This window comes from Drosophila persimilis, unplaced genomic scaffold (genome assembly GCF_003286085.1).
Source record: "Drosophila persimilis strain 14011-0111.01,24,50 unplaced genomic scaffold, DperRS2 tig00000124-arrow-pilon, whole genome shotgun sequence".
NCBI classification, from domain to species: domain Eukaryota; kingdom Metazoa; phylum Arthropoda; class Insecta; order Diptera; family Drosophilidae; genus Drosophila; species Drosophila persimilis.
This window is the reverse complement of record NW_020825294.1, coordinates 4,951,986-4,971,745: the sequence shown is the minus strand read 5'-3', so window position 1 is coordinate 4,971,745 and position 19,760 is coordinate 4,951,986. Positions and strand designations below refer to the sequence as shown.

General features: G+C 45.4%; 8 protein-coding genes and 1 non-coding gene across 9 annotated transcripts; 4 read left to right on the top strand and 5 right to left on the bottom strand.

Moving 5' to 3' along the window:
• Positions 1 to 67: 67 nt before the first annotated feature.
• Positions 68 to 868, bottom strand: LOC6593844. Its single transcript, XM_002018670.2, has one exon. It carries the CDS (start codon positions 605 to 607, stop codon positions 173 to 175), a length of 435 nt encoding a protein of 144 aa, XP_002018706.1. The 5' UTR covers positions 608 to 868; the 3' UTR covers positions 68 to 172.
• Positions 869 to 1,151: 283 nt separating this feature from the next.
• LOC6593845 lies at positions 1,152 to 1,248 on the top strand. The gene has a single exon (XR_048008.1). It is a non-coding gene; the product is annotated as a U6atac minor spliceosomal RNA (small nuclear RNA).
• A 391-nt stretch (positions 1,249 to 1,639) lies between these two features.
• Positions 1,640 to 3,662, bottom strand: LOC6593787. Its single transcript, XM_002018671.2, has 2 exons — positions 2,847 to 3,662; positions 1,640 to 2,780 (listed from the first exon to the last, which is right to left on the bottom strand). Exons 1-2 carry the CDS (start codon positions 3,660 to 3,662, stop codon positions 1,668 to 1,670), a joined length of 1,929 nt encoding a protein of 642 aa, XP_002018707.2. The 3' UTR covers positions 1,640 to 1,667.
• A 73-nt stretch (positions 3,663 to 3,735) lies between these two features.
• On the bottom strand, positions 3,736 to 4,181 carry LOC6593788. The gene is made up of 2 exons (XM_002018672.2): positions 4,131 to 4,181; positions 3,736 to 4,066 (listed from the first exon to the last, which is right to left on the bottom strand). Exons 1-2 carry the CDS (start codon positions 4,138 to 4,140, stop codon positions 3,807 to 3,809), a joined length of 270 nt encoding a protein of 89 aa, XP_002018708.1. The 5' UTR covers positions 4,141 to 4,181; the 3' UTR covers positions 3,736 to 3,806.
• An 863-nt stretch (positions 4,182 to 5,044) lies between these two features.
• LOC6593789 lies at positions 5,045 to 6,602 on the bottom strand. Its single transcript, XM_002018673.2, has 2 exons — positions 5,600 to 6,602; positions 5,045 to 5,534 (listed from the first exon to the last, which is right to left on the bottom strand). The coding sequence occupies exons 1-2, from the start codon at positions 5,607 to 5,609 to the stop codon at positions 5,272 to 5,274; spliced, it is 273 nt and encodes a 90-aa protein (XP_002018709.1). The 5' UTR covers positions 5,610 to 6,602; the 3' UTR covers positions 5,045 to 5,271.
• A 78-nt stretch (positions 6,603 to 6,680) lies between these two features.
• LOC6593790 lies at positions 6,681 to 9,098 on the top strand. The gene is made up of 3 exons (XM_026987359.1): positions 6,681 to 7,438; positions 7,469 to 8,407; positions 8,938 to 9,098. Exons 1-3 carry the CDS (start codon positions 6,727 to 6,729, stop codon positions 9,096 to 9,098), a joined length of 1,812 nt encoding a protein of 603 aa, XP_026843160.1. The 5' UTR covers positions 6,681 to 6,726.
• A 661-nt stretch (positions 9,099 to 9,759) lies between these two features.
• Positions 9,760 to 11,343, top strand: LOC6593791. The gene is made up of 2 exons (XM_002018675.2): positions 9,760 to 10,714; positions 10,772 to 11,343. The coding sequence occupies exons 1-2, from the start codon at positions 10,423 to 10,425 to the stop codon at positions 11,278 to 11,280; spliced, it is 801 nt and encodes a 266-aa protein (XP_002018711.1). The 5' UTR covers positions 9,760 to 10,422; the 3' UTR covers positions 11,281 to 11,343.
• Positions 11,344 to 12,558: 1,215 nt separating this feature from the next.
• Positions 12,559 to 14,068, bottom strand: LOC6593793 (protein fuzzy homolog). The gene is made up of 3 exons (XM_002018677.2): positions 13,955 to 14,068; positions 12,773 to 13,887; positions 12,559 to 12,715 (listed from the first exon to the last, which is right to left on the bottom strand). Exons 1-3 carry the CDS (start codon positions 14,030 to 14,032, stop codon positions 12,658 to 12,660), a joined length of 1,251 nt encoding a protein of 416 aa, XP_002018713.1. The 5' UTR covers positions 14,033 to 14,068; the 3' UTR covers positions 12,559 to 12,657.
• Positions 14,069 to 14,734: 666 nt separating this feature from the next.
• LOC6593794 (exportin-1) lies at positions 14,735 to 19,115 on the top strand. Its single transcript, XM_002018678.2, has 7 exons — positions 14,735 to 14,790; positions 15,169 to 16,853; positions 16,928 to 17,298; positions 17,373 to 17,852; positions 17,949 to 18,281; positions 18,347 to 18,712; positions 18,799 to 19,115. The coding sequence occupies exons 2-7, from the start codon at positions 15,365 to 15,367 to the stop codon at positions 18,946 to 18,948; spliced, it is 3,189 nt and encodes a 1,062-aa protein (XP_002018714.1). The 5' UTR covers positions 14,735 to 14,790; positions 15,169 to 15,364; the 3' UTR covers positions 18,949 to 19,115.
• Positions 19,116 to 19,760: the final 645 nt, after the last annotated feature.

Here is a 19,760-nt window from a genome sequence, read left to right as displayed (position 1 = left end):
CACATACTTTTATCGTTATTATATACTCCATAAAGGGTCCCCCAAATCTTCTGTATATACATATGTATTCGGTGTATCCACAAAATGTTCTTTAATTGTTCAAGCAGTAACAAAAGACAATAATTAATGTAATGTTTATAAAAACCAATATCACGACTGTTCTTTCATATCTCTACCACAGTACAGGAACGCGAACAGCCACTGTTTGTGGGTTAACCAGTCTCAAGGGCCTCTCGGAGAGTAAAACCAATCGTTGAAGCTGGGGCTGACGTCTGAGCTGCTTACTGAGACGTGCCGGTGCCTGGTCGATAGGTTGCACCTCTTCTGCATCCGGATCGGGTGTAAAGTCCTGCGGCTCATCAGCGCTGGGCAGCTGCTCCACTTGGTCGGTTGGTGGGGGGCCATAAGTTAGATCCGGGGGTCCATAGGTCTGGTCGGGCACTCCCTCCTCGAAGGGTATCTCCGGTTTGAGCTCCTCGGCGGATGGGTAGGGTGCCGCCTGCTGTTTTTGTAGCCGCTTGGTTGATCTAGCTGGCTGAGCTCCAATCATCCCAAGAGCCAGCATCAGGACCAGCAAGGAACATACATTCTTGGCGTAACTGCACATGGTACTTCTAGTAATGATTTCGATTTGGTAGACAACCAAACTGTTGAACAACTATTCGATGATTTGATAATTTTGTGCTGGAAACTTGCCTATTTATATGCTGGGACTAGGGCTACGTGGTTGGGTTGGTTAATTTTTGGATATTAAGACGTGGTCATATGGTTAATCATTGATGGCCCTTGTGTGAGGTAGGTCTGTCGGTCATGTCACGTTGCAGGTCCCCTAAACGGGAAGTCAATCAAAACAATTAATTTCAGTGTCAATGTTAGGTTGCACATAAAATATACAAGCTATAATTAGTCGAGTTAAAAAACAACAAAAAAAACTTTCAATTAACTGGAATTCTTTAAAAAAGATTTGTTTGATTGTGAGCCTGTAATTCCCAAGAACTTTTTCCATACTAAATGCCTTCAAATAACAGCCCCGGATGAAATCTTGAGCTAGAGTTCTTCCAGCTGAAAATGTATGCACTTGCGCTTATAATTCCCAAGTCTTTTTTCTCGGGTATGGCCGTATATAAACGCGTTGCCCGTCGAACATTAGCGTGTTGTTTGGAAGGAGAGCAAGTTAGCACTCCCCTAGACAAGGATGGAACACATAAACGAGCGGCTGGCACAAGAGAAAGCCGTTCACCAGTTTTTTTTTAAAGGGCTATACTTTTAATTAAATTAATTAAATATTATACACTATAATGATTTAAGTTTTTCATGCTGTTTTATAATTTACACCTAATAAATAGCTATGTATATTCAATTGCAATGTCATTTATTTCATAAAAATAAAATGAAAAAAGTTATACAAAGCTTTACCAAATTTTGTTTAAGTCCAATATTTAATAGTTATAGTAAATTTGATAAAAAAAAGAATGTCTCGCAATTCATGAGCAATGCAATGCAAAGTTTACCAACATTTCCATTAGATTGTTCATGAATACAGCGATATTCTTCTACATTTTTGTTTGTTATTTGGTCAATATTTGTCTAAATTAAGGAACAATGCCATTCAAGTGAGAAATAACTTTCACTTGATCCATTGTATTGTCCATTAATTCAGGCGATATTCATTTGCCAAGTGATCTGCCACATCTTCCATGCGGTGTTCTGGTATTTGTCACTAGAGGAGCCTTCGCACAGGCTGTACTCGGCATATACGAGAAGAAGGTCTGCTGCAGACCCGTATAGTTTTTGGTGCGTAGATAGTTCATGGCCCGCCAGCAGAGGCGCGTCCGTTCCATGACTATCTCGTTGACGTGATCCTTGAAGCAGGCCTGAAACTTCTGTGCCCTTGCCAAGAAAAGGTCATAATGTGCATTGCTTATTTCATGCTTCTCTCTGGTTTTCGAGTGTCCCATTAAAATAGTGTACAGCTCATGGTGCATCTCCGACAAATTCCTCATTTTCTGCCACGTATCACACAGCTCGGACCTCGTCGCCACCGTATAGCGTTTGCCGTAGCGCCGCCTTATCCATTCGCGTAGCTCCGGCACCTGATGACCATTGTATAGAGTAGCCAGGACGAGTTTCTTGTTCTTTTTGAGTATCTTGAAGGCATCCGACAGCATGTGGTCCATAAAAACCTCATCATCGGGATCGAAATGACTTTTTCCCTTGTAACTGAGACGCTCCTTTGGTTCAGGGCAGAATTTAAAGGCCGCCAGACTTCTTTCATAGATTCTCCTCACACATTGGTTGACGGCATCGTTTATATGCCACCGTTTGACTATAATTGGCTCCTTTATTTCCCTGCCATCATCCTCTTGAAGGGCTTTTAGCACGGCGCCACCAATGCACTTTCCAGCATCCAAAGACATCTGGTCGTATCTGCCAAACAGTCCTATATAGTCGAATATATAGGGCGCATGCAGCTTAGGGGCTTGGAAATAGTTCCCCTTTGTGGTGGTTCTCTCTTTTGTGGGTCGCCTACAATCTTGCCCGCCGCTGAGCCGCAGCATTTGGTCACAGCTGCCGTCCAACTTCGGCCAAGGCTTACAGTACTCTTCCCCCGCATTGTCCAGGACCATAACGGGAAGGGGTGCCGGACCCAGTAGCCGGCAGGCGGAGCATCCGATTTGCCGAAACGCTGGCACGCCGGGACTCCAGCGATTATTGCCAAACTTTTGGATGTATCGATCCACATCGCGCTGCAGTTGCTTAGCAATACGTTGTCTCGTTAGCTGTGGAATGGGCAAGGATATTGGATATGATATATGTATGTATAGGTGGAGAACCTTTCCACTCACCAACTTTCGCTCTTGGTCCACGTCAAGCATGGCCAGGCATTGCTTACGCTGCCTATCCACATACGATTCCCGCTCCAGCGAACGACTCTCCTGATGATATTTACACATATTCTGGCGATCTGCTTCAGGACCCTGCCGAACCTCGTCTATTCTATCGAAGAGCTTGACAATCTCTTGGCTAATTACGGATTTGACAATACGCCTGGACGGATGGAATTCGTAGTCGGCAAACCAGCGGTAATCCGGGTCTTCAGAGTCCTTTGATTCGTTCGGAATGCCCGCCTCGTAGGCGTGCGGTGTTGAATGGAAATATTTACGTTTCCTCTTGGGTCTTCGCTGCTTTTCAAAGTAGGGTAGTACTTTAGTACCCAGCTTGATGTTTTCTTTGCATTTTTTTTCGTTGGGATTCGGCTTTGAAGGACCTGTCTTCAAACGCTTCTCGGGAATCGGAAGTATTTTCTCCAAGGCCTCAATAGTGGCCGGCATATCCAAGTACGCGATGGCCGACAGAACGATCTGTTCATTAAGTGTGTACTTCTTATGCGGGCAGTCCGATTGGTACTCCATCGTATACAGAAAATATAGAAACGCCAAATTGTCACCCTGACTGAGCTCAATCATCTTGTTCAAGCGACAACAATCGAACTGGACACAAACGCCCAGGCGAAGCAGGCAATCGTGCACCCGGTGCGTGGTCGCCTCCTCCAGGTCCAGTTTCAGTTCAGTCTGTAGATCGCTGGCCGCCTTGATCTGTGCCAGCGACAAGCCCCGATGCCAAGGCGCGACAGGGAGTTCAGCCCCCCCAAGTATCCCCATATCAAAAATACACAAAAATTCACAAAAAAAACCAGAAGGAAAACAAATATTGAACGAAAATTTGTGTCACAGATGAAGTCTAGAGGATAATTTCGTATTATATGTATACTTTATATTCCATCAGCTTTTATTTGTCAATAGTGCTTAGGGGCATGGGGCATACCATTGCCACACGGACCAGTCGACGCAACCCCCAGTCTTGGGATCGAATCCTTGCAGCTGGCATTGCTCGAGCACGGCGTTGCCAGAGCTGTCGCAGACCCAGTAGTGGGTGGGATCCCAGAAGTCTCTTGTAACAAGTCCAGCACGACCAGTGCAGTCGGGTTTGCCATCGCCATCGGGATTGCAGATAGATGCGCCGTAGGACACTCCCACAAACAGGGCCAGGCACAGGAAAACTAGAGCTGTGTTGAAGGGATCTCCATCAGTTTCTGGTATTCCCTGGTTAGGCTCTCGGCTTCGACTTACCGGATTTCATTTTGGTATAACAGACAAATGCTTCTCTTCTGTATGTTCTTCCCCAATGATGTTACGTTGTCTTATATAGTCCGGAGTGGTTTCATTCTGGAACAGTTATCGGCCCGGACTTATGCCACACACTCTCACGTCTAGATAAATTATATTTTGGCGGTAACATGGAATCGCTTAAAAATAATCGTGCCATGTATCATGCCATATCTTTGACTTTGATTTCGGCTCGTGCCCCCAAAAGTTTCGGTTGACGCCATCGGTAGATTTAGGAAGAGTCTCCATGGAAGGTTCTTCATGGCAACTTTTTGTACAACTACAAAAAGCCTTCTTAAGATTTTTGCTACAGATTTGGGTACCCCTCTTATCATTTTTGCACAAAGTTTACACGAAGTACATGCAAGAGATTTCATGTTACTGCCAAAATATGATTTACACCGACAAGAGAGAGAGAGTAACAGGATCTCTCCCGACTATAGGATGGCGTATCTTCATTGGGTAAGAGAACTTAGAAGATTCGCCTGCTCAACCAAAATGGAAGCAGACCTGGAGTTCCTGGTCCTGGACTTATTTATGATTGTCTCTTTTTTTATGCTTTAGTTACTTTCAAATAATCTAATATTATTTCAAATATTAGCACATACCGTACATAGGTATTGTTATGACCTATATTCGACCTTTTTGTCTCATTTTAAGTACATATATTAGACAAAAATTCTCATAAATAAGAATGATGTATTAATTCTCCCAGAAAAAGTTAATCTAACGTTGACTCGTCTGCGAAACTCTGATTATTTGCAGTACATGTGCGAACTGAACCCATAGATATACTATCTCATTTTATAGATTTTATTTGCTCAACTTTATTTTAGTACAAGTACTACAAGACCCAAACCCCAATTAAACAAGGAAAATGTTTATAGTATTCGTTTCTGTAATAATTATCCGTTTTTTGAGGTGGTAGAGAGATCTAATAGTGATGGCTGGGATGGGATTGAATAGTTCTCGAATCTGTTCTGTGGTTACATTCCAATAATTAATATTGTTGGCGAGTTTGGAATAATGTGCTGGGTTAATCGACTTAAAATCAAAGGCCATCATTTCATAGTTTTGTATACATATTTTATTTTTTCATTGATGTTTAAGGGCATGGTGGATACCAGCTCCACTGCGACCAGGCGACGCACTCCTTGCTGACGGGATCGTATCCTGTCTGTTCGCAAAGCACAACCTGGGGCTCACCAGCTTCTGCGCACAACCAGTAACGGGTTGGATCCCAGTTGTTACGGAATCTTTCTCCAATATTTCCAGATTGGCAGGCTGGCTTTCCATTGCCATCAGGATCGCAGTCACTAGCGCCATAGACGGCAGCCACGAACAGGGCCAGGAACAGGAAAACTAGAGCTGCAGTGTGAAGAATTTTCGATCAGTTTTGTATTTTTTTAGATCACATTTCCACAAACACCTACCCGCTTTCATGTTGAATGATACTCGTGCGAATGTGAGTTAGAACTGCAAATGTTCTACATTTTATAGTCGAGCTCCCCACCTGATACGTGTTCTATTATCTGAGTGTGGCCCACTCCTTGATAAATTCTATTTTCGGTGCCTGTATGTGCACACATATGCATTTATTCTGGTAGCATTGAAAACCAATCACACAGTGTAGTGCTACCGGCATTTGAATTTCGGATGTGGTACCCGGTCCCCGACTGACGCAATCGGGCGTTAGCAAGGTCAGTTAGGATCCACCACTGCTAGAATGTGTTGACGTTCAAAGAACTGTCTCAAACACTTAAAAACTGCCGATAGTTCTTAGGGAATAAAGGGGTATACTTCTGAAGTAATTATTTTGGTAAGGAACTAGGTTTTCTAGCAATTCGACGAAGGTATTGATATTTTTTACCGACCTGATCCCTGTACGTCAGGGGTTTTAAAATGGTATGCTCTTTGGTGGGTCGTTTTTTCCACTGTTGCCACTGTTGAGATCTCCTTTTATCAAAGACTATAAAATAGACTAAGTATTTTCTTTTTTAATTGGATTTTTCCAACCGAAACTTTTGTGCGCCTCGCCAAAGACTGCGTGTTGTTGGATTCTAGGACCGACATCACGAAAAACCCCTCCACAGAACAGCTTTTTAGTGCCTCATCCAACTTCTTGGTAGTTGTATAGTCTTTGCTTCTATAGAGTGCAGGGCATTCCCATAAGATGTATTCCGGTGATGCGTGGTCCAAAGGACTCCCCTTTGGCCAGTGCTGTTGTACTGCCATTTTCTGATCATTTCCGATCTGCGTCCTTAAGTATCAGTATTATACTCTTCTAGGGGAATTAGTCAAACTATGTATATTCTGTATATTGGAAATGAGGGTGGCTCCTACTCCATTGGCTGTTGATAGAAGGTTCCTGCCGCCCTTGGGGGGTCGCTCCCTCTTGTATGGTGGGGACCAGAGGTTTCCCCCTTACAAGAATTCAAAAATAATATCTAAAGACAGTAGTGTCTTAGAAACTAATGTCGTAACTGTCACAGATCCGATCCAATCACTGTTTGTTGTGGCCATATGTTGAATATAAATTTAAAGTAAATTATTACTGGGAATGCAGACGGGGGCGCCGTTGGTGGTGCAGTCGGACGATGGCCAAGGACAGCAAACCATCGTGATACGCCTGATGCAGCCGACACCGGGCGCCAACGGACAGACACAGTGCATGCCCATATCCGTGCATGCTATTCCTCTGTACATCATGCCACAGCCGCAGCAGCAGCAGCAGCAGCAGTGGCAGCCGCAGCAGCAACAGCAACAGTCGCTGGTGGATCAAAAATCGCCTTCCAGTCATCGGAACCAACGATATTCAACGAGAGTGCAGTCAGAGGGACAATATCAGAGGGAGGCCAGGACGCTGGAAGATTTTTCAGTCCCCCCAGGCAAAGTGGGTGGCCGGTCCAACGGCAACCAGAGGCGTAGACAAGTGTGCTATAAAGTGGAGTACATGCTATGTCCAGAAGATGCCTTATATTGCCAGCCAACGGAGCCCAATGCTGGCAATCAGTTCGGTGATGTACGCGGCGAAGCTCCCTGTTGCAATCAGTACTGTATGGACTATCAGGACTCCCAGGCGGAAAAGGAGTTCACATACGCCATGGAAAACATACCAAGGAAATGTGGAAAATGTCGATGCGGCCCTTCGACTACACAGGTGGGGACAATCCCAGGCAAGAGCGAAGATATCCAATGGCATCAAAATATTGCTCAGACAAGCCGTGAAGAAAATATCGAAAATTATGATCAAATGGAGCAGAAGACCGAAGATGGCTACCGAAGGGATCAGAAGACCGAAGATGGCTACCGAAGGGATCAGAAGACCGAAGATGGCTACCGAAGGGATCAGAAGACCGAAGAAGGCTACCGAAGGGATCAGAGTACTAATACAAATGCTCAGGAGTGCCCTGACTCCCCGAATCTGGAGTACATCAAGACGCTCTGTGAGACGCTGGGTCGAGCCATGGTTGCCTGTGCCACAGCGGCAGCGGAGGCTGCGGAGGTCAGGGGCAAGGTGTCTGCCAATCTGGGTCTGTCCGCCAGCAACTGGGCAACCGCGCCCAGTTTGCTAATGCAACAGACACCGACTACAATGGAAGAACCGGCATGCTGTTTAGACAGCCAGATGAGTATTACGGTGGAAAACATCAACCCGGAGATAACCAACATGCGAGGAAAAGCTGAAAAGCTCAAACAGATGGCAGGGAACAGCTCAGTAGAATCCATAGGAGCCTTACGAGCCATAGGATCCCAGAGTTCAATGGACAGCCCCGAGAAGAGATCGTCGTACACCTTAAGATCGATACAGCAGACGCTTGACGTGTCACATTCGAAATTCCGGGACATGTCTCATAGCTCGAAAGGGGCTACAGTCAGCAAAGACTCCAAACAGTCGTCAGGATCTTCGGATAACAGTGCTAGGAAGACGAAGAGCACACCCCGTGTCTCTACCCAGACTCCAAGATCTTCAGTCAGCGCTAGCGAACGAAAGAGTTGTGGCTCAGCCTGTGCTTCGGAAGGGAAGAGCTCTGCCCGTGGCTCAGCCACTACGTCGGAACGGAGGAGTGAACGACCTGCATCAAGTGCAACGGAAGGGAAGAGCTCTGCCCGTGGCTCAGACAGTGCTACGGAAAAGAAGAAGAGTTCTCCAAGGGGCTCGAATCAGAGTGCTCTATCTATTGCTAAGCAAAGGAAGAAGAGCTCTCCCAGTGGCTCGAATCAGGCTATCCTATCTTCAGGTATTTCTAAGGAAAGGAAGAAGAGTTCCCCCCGTGGCTCGAATCACAGTGTCCAATCTTCACGTATTTCTAAGGAAAAGAACAGTTCTCCTCGTTGCTCAGACGGTGGCAGAGCAATTCGGAGTCCAAGATCTTCAGTCAGCGCTAGCGAACGAAAGAGTTGTGGCTCAGCAGGTGCTTCGGAAGGGAAGAGCTCTGCCCGTGGCTCAGCCACTATGTCGGAACGGAAGAGTGATCGTCCTGCATCAAGTGCGACGGAAGGGAAAAGCTCTGCCCGTGGCTCAGACAGTGCTACGGAAAAGAAGAAGAGTTCTCCACGTGGCTCGAATCAGAGTGTTCTATCTATCGCTAAGGAAAAGAAGAAGAGTTCCCCCCGTGGCTCGAATCAGAGTGTTCTATCTATTGCTAAGGAAAAGAAGAAGAGTTCTCCACGTGGCTCGAATCAGAGTGTTCTATCTATTGCTAAGGAAAGGAAGAAGAGTTCCCCCCGTGGCTCGAATCAGAGTGTTCAATCTTCCGGTATTGCTAAGGAAAAGAACAGTTCTCCTCGTGGCTCAGACAGTGCCGTAGCAGTTCGGAGTACAAGATCCTCAGTCAGTGCTACCGAACGAAAGAGTTGTGGCTCAGCCTGTGCTTCGGAAGGGAAGAGCTCTGCCCGTGGCTCAGCCACTACGTCGGAACAGAAGAGTGAACGTCCTGCAGAAAGTGCAACGGAAGGGAAGAGTTCTCGCCGTGGCTCATCCGCTACGACGGAACGGAAGAATTCTCGCCGCGGCTCGAGTCAAAGTACAGGTAGTTCTGCCAAACGGAATTCTTCAGCCAGCAGCAGAAAAGGGTCTTCAGGGGCCAAGCCAGGCGTCATCCGCTGTCCTACCAGCTGCCCCCAAAGCGCCCTAGTGATGTCACAAGCCAGAAAGGTGAAAACGCCTTCGCCATCCCCAGAAAAACGGAGAGATTTCATAACTACGGTGAATAAATCGCAGAGATCGATGACTTTGAAGCCCCTGAAATGTTGTACAGCATGCAAGTACATCAACTACTGCTGCTGTAATAGATCACCAAGTCCTCCGAAACCATTAGGTCATTGCTGTAAAAAAGTTGGCTGCCCACCATGGTATTGTTAATAGTTTCTATAAACGGAATTCCGGCATACACATACTAGAAATAAACAAAATGACAAAAATCTATATCTATTGAATATATTTAAAAGCATTATGGAACGTCTTACTCATTCAGAGCCCTGCTTGGTGGATTGATGGATTCCGTTTTTACATTGGACTTAAGATAAGAGAAATTAACTCAAAAAATTCCAGTAGCGCTTTGGCTAAGATTACAATATGGCGTCGGGGAAATGTTTCTATTTCTTTTCGGTGTTATTTTTTAAGATAGCAATTCCGCGAAATACCACCGCAATTCTCAATAAGCTGATAAGGTGCAGACACGTTTTCATAGACTACCACCAGAGTCATTTTGCTTCTGTTTTTTTTTTGGCAGGAAATGTTTGATCATTGACTTTGCCGGAAATTTCAGGCAACAAGCAGGGCGCTAACTGTTTTGGATCTCCGTTTAAAATTTGACAAACATCTAATGAATTGGTCATGTTCGTCGGAATGCAACCAACATGAACGAACAGTGATAATTTCATAATGATTCTTAACTATGCAGCGACCTGCAATCATTTCCCCTGGGTGGCTCGAGTAGTTTCTCGCTTTAGACATCTCCAGATCTCGCCTTTCACATTAACATACTCGTAGTACACATACACATATCATTCCATAAACCATTGACAAATCTAAGCTTCAGGCAGCTCCGCTCCTCACCCACTGATGAAACCTCTTAAGAAAAGTGAAAATCCACCACACGTCTAGCGAGACTGATTGGCGCAACGAAGCAGACAATTGCCAAAGCACAAGGCACAATTTGTCGCCACTCCACTGCAGTGGCAGTAAGTAATACAATCCCCCAAAACACTATTATAAAGTCGATGACATCGCTGCCGGGCGAGCTTAGTCATAATGTGGCCCACCAAACGGAAGGTTCAGGCGGCGTTAAGCCTGCTTTGGCTCAGTCTCGTCTCAGTTTCTCTGGCAGAGAACGCCAACGATGATCCGGCCAGCAATCAAATCAATTCGGAGGGCTCGGCATCAGGCAAGAGTTTCGATCCACCGCCAGAGTTCTACAAAGGTGGCCTCTCATCGGAGACACAGGCTGCTTCAGGACTACACCCTTCGTTGGGCAGGTTGGGTGAGAGCCTGAACGAGGCCTATAGCAAGTGGCGCAATAGTCCGCAGGAGCGCATTATTGTGGGTAAGCTCTAGAATTCTATACTGTCTTTTGCCCGCATATAAATGTATCTATTATTAGGCCACTATGGAGGCGGAGTAGCATCGCATGGACAGAACCACGCTAACTTTGAAACAAATTCCCATAACCATCCATATCCTTATGAGTACAACACACACGGCGGGGGGTCTGTTGGTGGTGGGGCTGGAGCCTACTACAGCGGCGGCTCAAGTGGCGAAACAGGTGGAATACCTTTCGACGTCTATGGAACGCGTCATGGTGCTGGCTTGGGCCATCCCCATTATAATCCTGCCCCAGCTGGCCCGGAGTATGCCTATCACTATCCTGTGGAGGCCCATGAGATAGCCACGCACAAGGGCCAGGGACATACCGAAGTCTCGGCGAAGGCGCTGTTGGCCAAGAGTTTTTTAATACCTCTGGCAAGTGCGGCTGTACTGGGCATAGCCGCCGCCTTGGTAAGTAATCCTCTGCTGCTGCAATTGGGCACAGTCTCCGGATTGGGACAGGCGTTAGCCGGCAAGCGCAAGCGACGTTCTCTAAGGCGGCCGCATCTATCTGACAAATGGTAACAGGAATGCGGGGAAGGGAATTTAATTAATTCATTCAATAAATATGCCATTCATAGCAAGAGTAAACAATGAATTCATTTAATTTGATTTTTTGTTTAAATGAAGTTGTACCGATAAGTAAAGACCTTCCCTTCGATAAGATTATATTTATACTGTTAGTTATACAAAGGGGACCTTTGACTTGATCAAAATGCCAAGAAATTCTAAGAAATATGCGCTTATCGTGCAATAACATTTTATCAGATGATTTATAGTCATCACAATTTAATCTACAGTAATCCAACTGCGATCCAAAAAACCGCCCAATTTATTTTTAAATTACGTAAATAAACGTAAATAGTAATATTTGGTTTTGAATTAGTGTCTGTATCAAAATATTTCTGTAGAACATTATATTCTAAAATATAATATGGCGCCTCTTTAGGGTTTTCTAACCGACAATCTGTAAAAACCTCAGCAAACCCCTTATGGGAAAAATATGTGTGCGCTGTGCTGTGGAATGGAATGTTATTTTATAGAATTGAGGAAGTTACAGTTCTTCTTAAAGATAGGCCGAAAACGTACCAGAGATCAAGATCGGGACTGAGATATATACATATAAAGAAAACAAATCAAATGCATGGATATATAACGTTTCAAAGCAGAAATAGGGTATATAAATGTCCATACCACCGGTTGACAAGCAACAAGTGTTCAAATACCAACAACATGTAAGAAATGACGTAACATTCCATACTCAATTACGTTACATTTCAAGCTCACTTACATTTTATACCGCTGGTGTTTGAACAATGTGCCTCGAGCATACAAGACATTCGATTCATACCAGTGCTGCAAATACTTTAAGCTATTTGTTGTCTTGTCGTTATGTTCACCAAACGCAGATACCGCTCTCGCTTTGCCAGCGACGAGCAACAGGGGAATACGGCTGTGGATGCTACAGTGTCAACTGGAGTCCTCAGCTACGTGGACGAGTTCAGCACGATGATGAAAAGAGCTCACATGGGTCAGCGCCATCTAAGTAACAGAAAGGCCAGGCCAGCCTCACTTTCCTCTTGCTGGACATCTCCACAAAAGTTTGAAATGCATATGGCCCAACCAGTCCCTGGGACGAACAGTGGAGATTCAACGTCTAACATTCCACTACATTCGGGCAATTCAGATGCAGCTAGTGTCGGCTCTAGGGCACAATTCAACCTCGATTCGAACTAGAAACCTCTTCGGCTGCGAAACAAACAATGGGGTTTATTCCCAGCCACACAATATTGTTATATTATAGAGAAAAAGGGAATGCACATAGAAGGGGGTTTTGCTTATAAGCTAGTGTATAATTTGTAGAAAAATATCAGTCTTTTAAGATTCAGAATATATAAATATTTACCAGCACACAGACTTTTCTTGGAGTATGCTTGCATGGACACGTTGTGCAAGAAATCTGAAAATAGGACATTTTTTAGTTCTCCCACACAGACCACAGCCTGATGTCACCTACCTCATTGCATGCGTGGGCACAGCTGCTACAAATAAAAGAAAAATTACATTGCTTTGCTCATCCGCATAGGCATAACACTTGTGATAGTCCGAGCAGCTATATTGATCCATTAGCACAGTTGTTGTTTCTCGATTAGCCTCAAATTGCTGGATTGTCTCCATTGTTTGGTCAAAGAACTTCTTGAGCATGTCCAGACGCTGCAGGTCGCCCACGATAATGCGCTTGGCACTGGCCGACTGGTGGAGATTCCGGGTGAAGAGGCTTTTGCGGGACTGCCGATTGATTAGGATAATGGCCAACACGTTGCCATCAATATCCAGATGCTCGGGTAGACTTCGGGGAACGCAGCGTTCGGCGGCGGCCAGCACATTTCCCTCGTTTCGATAGGCATTCATGGCATGCATGTGCAGCTCTCTAAAGGAGGCATTTTCGGCACCACACAGCACACAGAGAGCACTGTTCGGAGCAACGGGTATGCTGACAAAGCGGTAGGCAATGTTTGGACTCTTTACGGGCAGATAGACAGGCACATCATGTTGCAGCGTGCTGGAAGAGTTCAGCAGAAAGAGCAAGAGCTCCCTGTCTATGGTATCCAAATCCCACCAACCCTCAGTGGCCACGGCAATGCGATGACCCACCACAAGACAGCAGAACAAGGAGCCGCAATGACCGCTGAACTCATTGAGGCACTGCAGTAGTTGGCCATTATCCGAAGTCAGCACACAGTCGGTGTACCCAAGCAGTTGCGTACCAGCACAGGCTGCCTCAAGAATAGCATCGACAATGGGCACGTACTTTTTGGCATCCTTCTTGAGGCGTTCCAGCAGCGTGGCGTGGGCCATCTCAGATGCACGCGTGATGAACATACCAATGGCGCCAAAGACCAGGTCGGCCAGCGACTGGAGGAGCTGCTCTGAACCCACACCGCTGCTACAAACAATCAACGTGACGGCATTGCGGTCCCGCCAAATGTACGTCCACTCTTCCGGATCGGCGAGTCCCGACCCCTGAGCCTGAAGTGGTTGTTTACTGGTCGTTGTCGCTTCCAATTGAATGCCGAGCGATTTAAAGAACATGTGAAACCCGTTGAGGGAAGCAACAGTTGAAAATGGCAACTGGGGGGGGAAATCAAAGTGGAAATTAGTAAGGGTATTTTTAAGGGCCCACGTAAATACAACTCACATTGTCACATTCTCCCTTTTTGCGTGTAAATACGGGCAAGCCACCGTTTGTTGTTAAACATAGCAAATAAATGGACATTTTACGCACTAACCGCCGGTTTAAAACAAAATACGGGGCCGACAAAAATAAAAAAAAAATATTTGTGGTACGCACACACACACACACCACTGCAGTGAGATAAATATACCGTCCGACTCTCAGAAATATACCAAAATATACCGTCTTATTTCAAATATATACCGTAAATATACTGACAAATTCAAGTTCTGTTTTTTTATGCACGGTGGTGCGATTTTAGAAAGCGAAAATTCAAAAGCCTGCATATGGAAGTTTCTATACCATTTGTTCTTAAATATATCTTTAAAAACACACACACACATTGCCCGCGAAAATATTTGTTTCCCATTGAATTAGTTTTTCTACATATCAACTACACAGAGGTGAATTGGCCAAGGAGACACCTGACGGACGCCTCTCATCATGTAATGTAAAATGTAAAAATATATACATGCCTTGCAAAGGACCTATTTCGCTTCAACCTTTTTTTACGCAAAATGCAATAAAAGCAAGTGTTTAAAATAAGCCAGTCAGTAGAAAGTGATCTAGATAGGTAGTAATATTCCACGGAATATAAAAGGAATATAGAAATTGAATTCGTCAGTTTATTTGCGGTATATTTTTAAAATGAGACGGTATATTTTGGTATATTTCTGAGGGTCGGTCGGTATATTTTAACGATAAGTCCGCGCTCCCACTGGTCACATTGTTCACACAAATTGCATTTCGCATTGTCGTCTTCTTTTTCACACGCTGCTCTTTTCTAGAAATTGGAATAGGTGAGTAAAATAAGTTAATAACGTTAGTCTTAACAACAATTATCCTTCGCAGCACCGAAATGAGGTGCAAAGAGTAGTATTAATTGTGAAATGCCGCCGCAGTCTCGTCGCGGCGGCGACGGCAACGACGATGCGTTCAATTGTATTTGTGTGCGTGCGTGTGCGGTATGCTCCTGTGTGCGTGTGCGTGTGTGAGTGTGCGAAAAAGTGTAAGCGCGCGCAGGCAGCAAAGCAAGCGTGTGGTTGCTGTAGTTGTGTGAGTGTTCCAAAAAAGAAAATAAGAAAATCAAAAAAAAAATATGGTTGCCTGCCTGCCGAAAACGCAATAAATTTAATTTCCACTGTTTTCATCATTTGTTGACTGGATTTCTTTTCCAGTTCAGTGCAGCGGTCCAGAGCCAGGGATCGACATCCACATTGCCTTGCCAGTCCAATCCGCTCCCGCTCCACAACATCATCACAGTTGCGCTACATCGTTCACCTCAGGCCGGAGGAATAAGCTAAAGCAATCAAAATTAACGCGGACACAACCTCCGAGCGACGCAGACGCGAACGCCGCTTCTACTACAAAGCGATGGCGATGTTGACCTCAGAAGAGGCGAGCAAGCTCCTCGACTTCTCGCAGAAGCTCGACATCAATCTGCTCGATAAGATTGTCGAGGTGGTATACGCATCGCAGGGCGATCAGCTGCGCCTTGCCCAAGACATATTGACCACACTCAAAGAGCATCCGGAGGCATGGACGCGCGTCGATAGCATTCTCGAATATTCACAAAACCAGCAAACAAAGTTCTATGCCCTCCAAATACTCGAGGAGGTGATCAAGACCCGCTGGAAGGTGCTGCCGCGCAATCAGTGCGAGGGCATCAAGAAGTATGTGGTCAGTCTGATCATCAAGACATCCTCCGATCCCACTGTGATGGAGCAGAACAAAGTCTATCTGAACAAACTGAACATGATTCTGGTGCAGATCCTGAAGCGCGAGTGGCCCCGCAACTGGGAGACCTTTATTAGCGACATTGTCGGTGCCTCAAAGACGAACGAGAGCCTCTGCATGAACAACATGGTCATACTGAAGAATCTCAGCGAGGAGGTCTTCGACTTCTCCCTGGGACAGATCACGCAGACCAAGGCCAAGCATCTGAAGGACACCATGTGCTCGGAGTTCTCGCAAATCTTTACGCTCTGCTCGTTTGTGCTTGAGAACTCGATGAACGCTGCCCTGATCCACGTCACACTGGAGACCCTGCTCAGATTCCTCAACTGGATTCCCCTGGGTTACATATTCGAGACGACGCTCATTGAGACGCTGATATTTAAGTTTCTTACCGTACCCATGTTCCGCAATGTGACCCTGAAGTGCCTGTCCGAGATCGCCGGTCTAACGGCAACCAACTACGATGAGAACTTTGCGACGCTATTCAAGGACACGATGGTCCAGCTGGACCAGATCATTGGCCAGAACATGAACATGAATCACGTGTTCAAGCACGGCACCGACACCGAACAGGAGCTGGTGCTGAATCTGTCCATGTTCCTGTGCACCTTCCTCAAGGAACACGGCAAACTGGTGGAGGATGCCAAGTATGTGGACTTTCTGAATCAGGCCCTCATGTACTTGGTCATGATTAGCGAGGTGGAGGACGTGGAGGTGTTCAAGATCTGTCTCGAGTACTGGAACAGTCTGGTTGAGGATCTGTATAATTCGGAGTTCTTCCATCCGACACTCGAGTCGTCGAAGCGGCAGCAAGTGTATCCGCGCCGTCGCTTTTATGCCCCCATTCTGTCCAAGGTGCGCTTCATCATGATTTCACGCATGGCCAAGCCGGAGGAGGTCCTGGTGGTGGAGAACGAGAACGGAGAGGTGGTGCGCGAGTTCATGAAGGACACAAACTCAATTAACCTGTACAAGAACATGCGCGAGACTCTCGTTTTTCTCACCCACTTGGACTGCGTGGACACAGATCGCATTATGACGCTGAAGCTTCTGAATCAAGTGAATGGCACAGAATTCTCCTGGAAGAACCTCAACACGCTGTGTTGGGCCATTGGCTCTATTTCCGGTAAGCTTTGAACTCTCAATCTGCAAATCTCGGCATTCTCTCATCCAATCAATGTCTTCTCTGTTCCGTTTTAGGTGCTTTTTGTGAAGAAGACGAGAAGCGTTTTCTGGTCACTGTGATCAAGGATCTGTTGGGTCTGTGCGAGCAGAAAAAGGGCAAGGACAACAAGGCCATCATAGCCTCCAATATCATGTATGTGGTGGGCCAGTATCCGCGCTTTCTGCGCGCCCATTGGAAATTCCTGAAGACTGTGGTTAACAAACTGTTTGAATTTATGCACGAGACACACGACGGCGTGCAGGACATGGCCTGCGATACGTTCATCAAGATCGCCATCAAGTGCCGCCGCTACTTTGTCACCATCCAGCCAAACGAGGCATGCACATTCATTGACGAGATCCTCAGCACAATGAGCAGCATCATCTGTGATCTGCAGCCGCAGCAGGTGAGCATAGCTCAGGGTAAAATTCTGCTACCGAATGGCTTTCTGAAGGGAAGTTTTCATTTCTCACCCTGCAGGTACACACCTTCTACGAAGCTGTCGGCTACATGATCTCCGCTCAGGTGGATCAGGTACAACAGGACGCGCTTATTGAACGCTATATGCAGCTGCCCAATCAGGTCTGGGACGACATCATATCGCGTGCATCGAAAAATGTTGATTTTCTGAAGAACATGACGGCAGTGAAGCAGCTGGGGAGCATTCTGAAAACAAATGTGGCCGCCTGCAAAGCTCTCGGGCATGCGTATGTCATTCAACTGGGGCGCATATATCTGGACATGCTGAATGTATACAAGATCACATCGGAGAACATTATCCAGGCCATCGAAGTGAATGGCGTGAATGTGAACAATCAGCCACTGATCAAGACCATGCATGTGGTCAAAAAGGAGACTTTAAACTTGATAGCCGAATGGGTCTCGCGCTCCAATGACAATCAGCTAGTAATGGACAACTTTATACCGCCCTTGCTAGACGCTATATTACTAGACTATCAGGTGAGGTCTCTACCAAATATGGAGAAGCTAATCCTCTGAACAATCTGAATATTAATAATGTCGTATTTATGATTTTGTTTTCGAAACTTTTTGCAGCGATGCAATGTACCATCGGCACGCGAACCAAAAGTCCTGAGTGCGATGGCTATAATTGTTAATAAACTGCGCCAGCATATCACTAATGAAGTACCAAAAATATTCGATGCCGTCTTCGAGTGCACACTGGATATGATAAATAAAAATTTCGAAGATTTCCCCCAGCACCGGCTCAGTTTCTATGAGCTACTGCACGCGGTCAATGCGCACTGTTTCAAGGCGTTCCTCAACATACCGCCAGCACAGTTCAAACTGGTCTTTGACTCTGTTGTGTGGGCCTTTAAGCACACAATGCGCAATGTGGCCGATACGGGTTTGAATATACTCTTTAAGGTAGGAGGAATATGGAGAGTCTTTGTAGCGTATTGTTTGTTAACTTAACCATTTACTGTTTACAGATGCTGCAAAACCTGGAAATGCATCCCAATGCGGCGCAGAGTTTCTATCAGACATATTTCACGGATATTCTAATGCAAATCTTCTCAGTGGTAACGGACACCTCACACACGGCTGGACTGCCCAATCATGCCATCATATTGGCGTATATGTTCTCGCTGGTGGAGAATCGCAAAATAACAGTGGACCTGGGACCCATACCCGATAATATGATATTCATACAGGAGTATGTCGCCTCACTGCTTAAGTCGGCCTTCAATCATCTATCCGATAATCAGATTAAAGTCTTTGTCACTGGCCTATTCAATTTGGACGAGAATGTGCAAGCATTTAAGGAGCATTTGAGAGATTTTCTCATACAGATTCGCGTGAGTAACCATCTTAGGGATCGGCTCCATTTAATTGTAGATTGTTGATTGATCATTTGTTTTGGTTTTTGTTGTTGTTGTTACAGGAGGCCACTGGCGAGGATGATTCCGATTTGTATCTAGAGGAGCGCGAGGCAGCCCTGGCCGAGGAGCAGTCCAATAAGCATCAGATGCAGAGGAATATTCCAGGCATGTTGAATCCACACGAATTGCCTGAGGACATGCAGGATGAATAGATGTGTACACATCCAGACATCCCCCATTCAGCATGTTTTTAGTTGATGCTTGGATTCAGAATGATTCAGATTCAGATACAGATGAATATTCTTTAGTTGATGACAATGAAGATGTATGAGTGTTTCTCCGTCGAGAAAGAGTATAAATGTTTGTTTGATTGAATGCATATAAGTACGTTATATATATATATACACACACACACACACACAGAGCACACACATACAGATAAACCTACCAATATAAATTTAAAGTTGCGTTTTGTTGTGGTGAATGAGAGATAGAGAGTAATGAAAGTAAAAGTGGTTATCCGCGCGCAATTACATACGATTAATATGATTAAAACATATTTTTGCGCAATGTCCTCGACACACGTGAAACCACAAACCAATCCAGGAACCCACTTCCCGCCCACGCCTCCTCCCCATTATTTAGTCTAAAACACCTAAAAGGCGAGCGAACGAAAGAATACCATAAAAAGTTTTGTTTGGGAATTTTTTAAATTGTAGAACATCGTGTATGAATGATAGAATACTTGAGAGCGAACACAACATACACACAGATACACAGAACATGCACACACAACACGGCCTAACAAACAATAAGTTAAAGTGAATGGCAGAGATCATAATAAGCAGCAGCAGCAGATGTAACAAAAATTCTATGCAAAAACTAGTTTGCATAAAATTAGCATTATTAAGCAGTATACACGAATAAGCGGAGCGGAAGCAGATCCAACAGAAGCACGAGTGTGCAGATCAGCAAATCATGATCATCATTTGGAGTTCAGTTCATGTCATGTCATGTCATGTGT

Excerpts from the sequence above, each read along its gene's own strand:
- LOC6593794 (XM_002018678.2), top strand. The coding sequence starts at position 15,365 with ATGGCGATGTTGACCTCAGAAGAGGCGAGCAAGCTCCTCGACTTCTCG. Across the intron at positions 16,854-16,927 it reads GGCCATTGGCTCTATTTCCG|GTGCTTTTTGTGAAGAAGAC; the intron begins GTAAGCTTTGAA and ends GTTCCGTTTTAG. Across the intron at positions 17,299-17,372 it reads GTGATCTGCAGCCGCAGCAG|GTACACACCTTCTACGAAGC; the intron begins GTGAGCATAGCT and ends CTCACCCTGCAG.
- LOC6593844 (XM_002018670.2), bottom strand. The coding sequence starts at position 607 with ATGTGCAGTTACGCCAAGAATGTATGTTCCTTGCTGGTCCTGATGCTG.
- LOC6593791 (XM_002018675.2), top strand. The coding sequence starts at position 10,423 with ATGTGGCCCACCAAACGGAAGGTTCAGGCGGCGTTAAGCCTGCTTTGG. Across the intron at positions 10,715-10,771 it reads GCAGGAGCGCATTATTGTGG|GCCACTATGGAGGCGGAGTA; the intron begins GTAAGCTCTAGA and ends ATCTATTATTAG.
- LOC6593787 (XM_002018671.2), bottom strand. The coding sequence starts at position 3,662 with ATGGGGATACTTGGGGGGGCTGAACTCCCTGTCGCGCCTTGGCATCGG. Across the intron at positions 2,781-2,846 it reads TGGACCAAGAGCGAAAGTTG|CTAACGAGACAACGTATTGC; the intron begins GTGAGTGGAAAG and ends CCCATTCCACAG.
- LOC6593790 (XM_026987359.1), top strand. The coding sequence starts at position 6,727 with ATGCAGACGGGGGCGCCGTTGGTGGTGCAGTCGGACGATGGCCAAGGA. Across the intron at positions 7,439-7,468 it reads AATGGAGCAGAAGACCGAAG|ATGGCTACCGAAGGGATCAG; the intron begins ATGGCTACCGAA and ends AGAAGACCGAAG. Across the intron at positions 8,408-8,937 it reads TCAGGCTATCCTATCTTCAG|GAAAAGAACAGTTCTCCTCG; the intron begins GTATTTCTAAGG and ends GGTATTGCTAAG.
- LOC6593793 (XM_002018677.2), bottom strand. The coding sequence starts at position 14,032 with ATGTCCATTTATTTGCTATGTTTAACAACAAACGGTGGCTTGCCCGTA. Across the intron at positions 13,888-13,954 it reads AAAAGGGAGAATGTGACAAT|TTGCCATTTTCAACTGTTGC; the intron begins GTGAGTTGTATT and ends TTCCCCCCCCAG. Across the intron at positions 12,716-12,772 it reads GTGCCCACGCATGCAATGAG|ATTTCTTGCACAACGTGTCC; the intron begins GTAGGTGACATC and ends TCCTATTTTCAG.